This window comes from Brassica napus, chromosome C1, assembly GCF_020379485.1.
Source record: "Brassica napus cultivar Da-Ae chromosome C1, Da-Ae, whole genome shotgun sequence".
Lineage (NCBI taxonomy): Eukaryota > Viridiplantae > Streptophyta > Magnoliopsida > Brassicales > Brassicaceae > Brassica > Brassica napus.
In genome coordinates, this window is record NC_063444.1 from 1771838 (window position 1) to 1774911 (window position 3074).

A 3074-nucleotide genomic window follows, 5' to 3' on the forward strand; every position below is an offset into this window, starting at 1 on the left:
GAGTCGTGTGTTTCAGAAAATGCTATTCTACAAACAATTAAGCTGTGATGATTGATGAACACTGAATCTCGTCACTCTAGCTAGTAGCTAATGTAATCTTACTCTTACATTTTGATATATATAATTTGTGAACTTTATGCACATCGTTTTAAAAGTTTGAAAGAAGTATTTGCTATGCAAATCACCAGTCTGTCGACCATTTAAAAAAAAACCCAGGTTGGAATCTAATTTTTGGTAAAACATTAATTAGTGTCACACATGTAGACACCCAACCATAATACATCTCAACCATAATAAATTAACATTAACTAGATGATATCTTTGTTGAAAAAATAACTTCACAAATAATATTATAGATGCCTAAAATAATCCTTAAACTTAACATCAATATTTTATTATATGATTAAATGAGTTTAATATTTTATTTTACATTAGTACAAACATGAGGTCTAGATGATATAAAAATCGGTTTACACTTAGATCAATCCCGGTTTACAATAGTGCAAAACTGAGATTCTTGTTTTTTTTCTTGCAAGAGAAACAACATGAGGATTGAGGACAGAGATGTATACATCTGATTGACAAAAAGAAAGAGAAAAAAAAAAGACTCAGGTCTCAACAGTTACTTAGGATATTAAGGAACAATAATCTGTTCTTGACTAAGCACTTGAAAACAGAGTCCAGCTCTGCCTCCAGATCACCAAAGCTCTCTTCAACAATATCTCTCCTCTTGTTCTTCTCAAGAGAGCCCAAAAAGACATCGTCAAGACTTTTCACTTCTTTTATCAGATCCAGATATCTATCTGCCAATGACCTCGATGCTAAAGGAATTGGAAAAAGACCAATGATGTTCTTGATTTTCCTTGCTGGAGGTGGTGATGGTGGTGGTGTTGTCGATAGGAACAACAAAAGATGCCTGAGAATCGAGACAGAGATTTCGATCGTCTCTCTCAGAACACTCGTAGATGCTACCGCTGGATCTTGATCTATATTTGGGGAAATATCTATAGTTTCCATTTTCTTAAGTCCATTGAGGTGTTTGGAGATTTCTTTCTTTGCCTTCTTCCTCACGTTAGCATATGCCCTAACCTCCTTCTCTACGCTACCTTTCCTACGAAGAGCTGATTTGAGATTCATCATGTGCTCTCTCATCGTGACAATCACCTCCCTTGCGGCCTCACACACGTCGAGCAACACAATGGATCCATTTAAAGAATCTTCTAGAAGTTTCCCCTTATGGTGGTGACGAAGAGTGTTTCTCACGTAAGAAGACTCGAGTAGCTCGTGGACGCAGCCGTAGAGCTCGGTGAGGTTCGCGAGTCCAACGAGAAGCGTCTCGGACCCGAAAGAAGCTGAAACTGAGACTGAGGAAGAGGATCTCCTCCAGATACTGAGCCGGTTCAAGGCTGCTCTGAGTTTAACAGAAAGTGGATGGATTCTTGTAGGAAGACTCACAGATCGAACCGGCTGGTGTGTGGTTCGATCAGATAGGAAAACTGAATCTAAACCCTCCATGAATAATTATTTAAGAACTCTATATTTTGGTTGAGATGCTCTATTAAGGTTCTTGACCGTGTTATATATAGTACGGAGAAGCTCAAGAACAGAGGAATTCTCGGGTTAAACGACGTGGGAACATGTGAGAAGAACATGGGTCACTTAGTCTGATCTGTTTGTTTCTAACATGAATTAATCATCAGGTAATGGCCAGTGACTCTTGTAACTCATGTTCCTCTTTGTCTTCTTGTTATGCATCCATTCAACTTTGGCTACATACTGGTCAGTGACTCTTGTAAGTCATGTTCATCTTTGTCTTCTTCTTGTGCATACATTCAACTTTGGCTACATACTAATTTTTTCTAGTCAGTTGGTTGGTCGTTTGTCAGTAACCTATTTTTTCTTGATTAACAAAAATTACTACTTTTTCTTGTCAGGTTAGATTTAAGTTAAGAGATCTTAAGAAGTCCAGCTTCAAAGAACCAAGGCTGGGCTTCTTTGTTTTTAGTTCTCTAGCAGATGGTTTTATATAAATAAGTAAATAACCAGAGGAGGAATCTTTAGATAATTAATTGCGATTAATATATATATACAAAGATGTACTAATAAATGATAAATTTGTAATTTTGGTTTGATAAATTAATTCATACTTTATTCTATATATATATATATATATATATATATATGTTATAGTTATATAACGAAGTATATAACAATATTTTTTTTATTTTTATAACAACATAGGTAAATGATATAAGCTATATTATATATGATTTTATTTTGTGGTGAATGAAATGATATTTATAAATGGTTACTATCTAATAATTTTTTGAAGAAAAAAGTAAAGATAGAAAATTGAATAGTTAGTTATTTTAGTATTGATTTTCATAACAACATAGGTAAATGCTATATATACTGAAGCTTATGATCTTTAGTGTTGTTTTAAAATTTCTAAGCACATTCTACATTTGTATTAATGTATACTAAACTCTTTTTCATGGTACATGGACATCGTTTTAATTTTTGTCAATTAATTTAGTAAAAATTTATAATACTCTCTAAATTGGTGGAATAACCACAATAAAATCGCTATTTTCAAAGGAAACGGAGACAACAAAAGTTCCAAACATCTTTGACATTCATCATATGTTAGTGAAAGAAGTAACTATGCATTAAAATAATTTTTTCATATTTTTGAATTTTTCTCAAAATCTAAGTGTTAAAAGCCTACGAAAATATTGATTTTTTCGATAAATGCTCTATATACTGTAGCCTATGATCTTTAGTGTTGTTTTAAAATTTGTGAACACATTCTACATTTGTATTAATGTATATTAAACTCTCTTTCATGGTACATGAGCATCGTTTTAATTTTTTGTCAATTAATTTAGTAACACTTCATAATACTCCCTAAATTGGTGGACTAACCACTATAAAATCGTTATTTTCTAGAGAAACGGAGACAACAAAAGTTCCAAACTTCTTTTACATTCATCATATGTTAGTGAAGGATGCAAAACTGCATTAAAAATATTTTTATATTTTTGAATTTTTCTCAAAATCTATTGAAAATATTG

General features: G+C 32.6%; 1 protein-coding gene across 1 annotated transcript; it reads right to left on the reverse strand.

Annotated features, from left to right (window-relative positions):
• Positions 1-448: 448 nt before the first annotated feature.
• BNAC01G02980D lies at positions 449-2060 on the reverse strand. The gene has a single exon (XM_013810433.3). It carries the CDS (start codon positions 1513-1515, stop codon positions 616-618), a length of 900 nt encoding a protein of 299 aa, XP_013665887.1. The 5' UTR covers positions 1516-2060; the 3' UTR covers positions 449-615.
• Positions 2061-3074: the final 1014 nt, after the last annotated feature.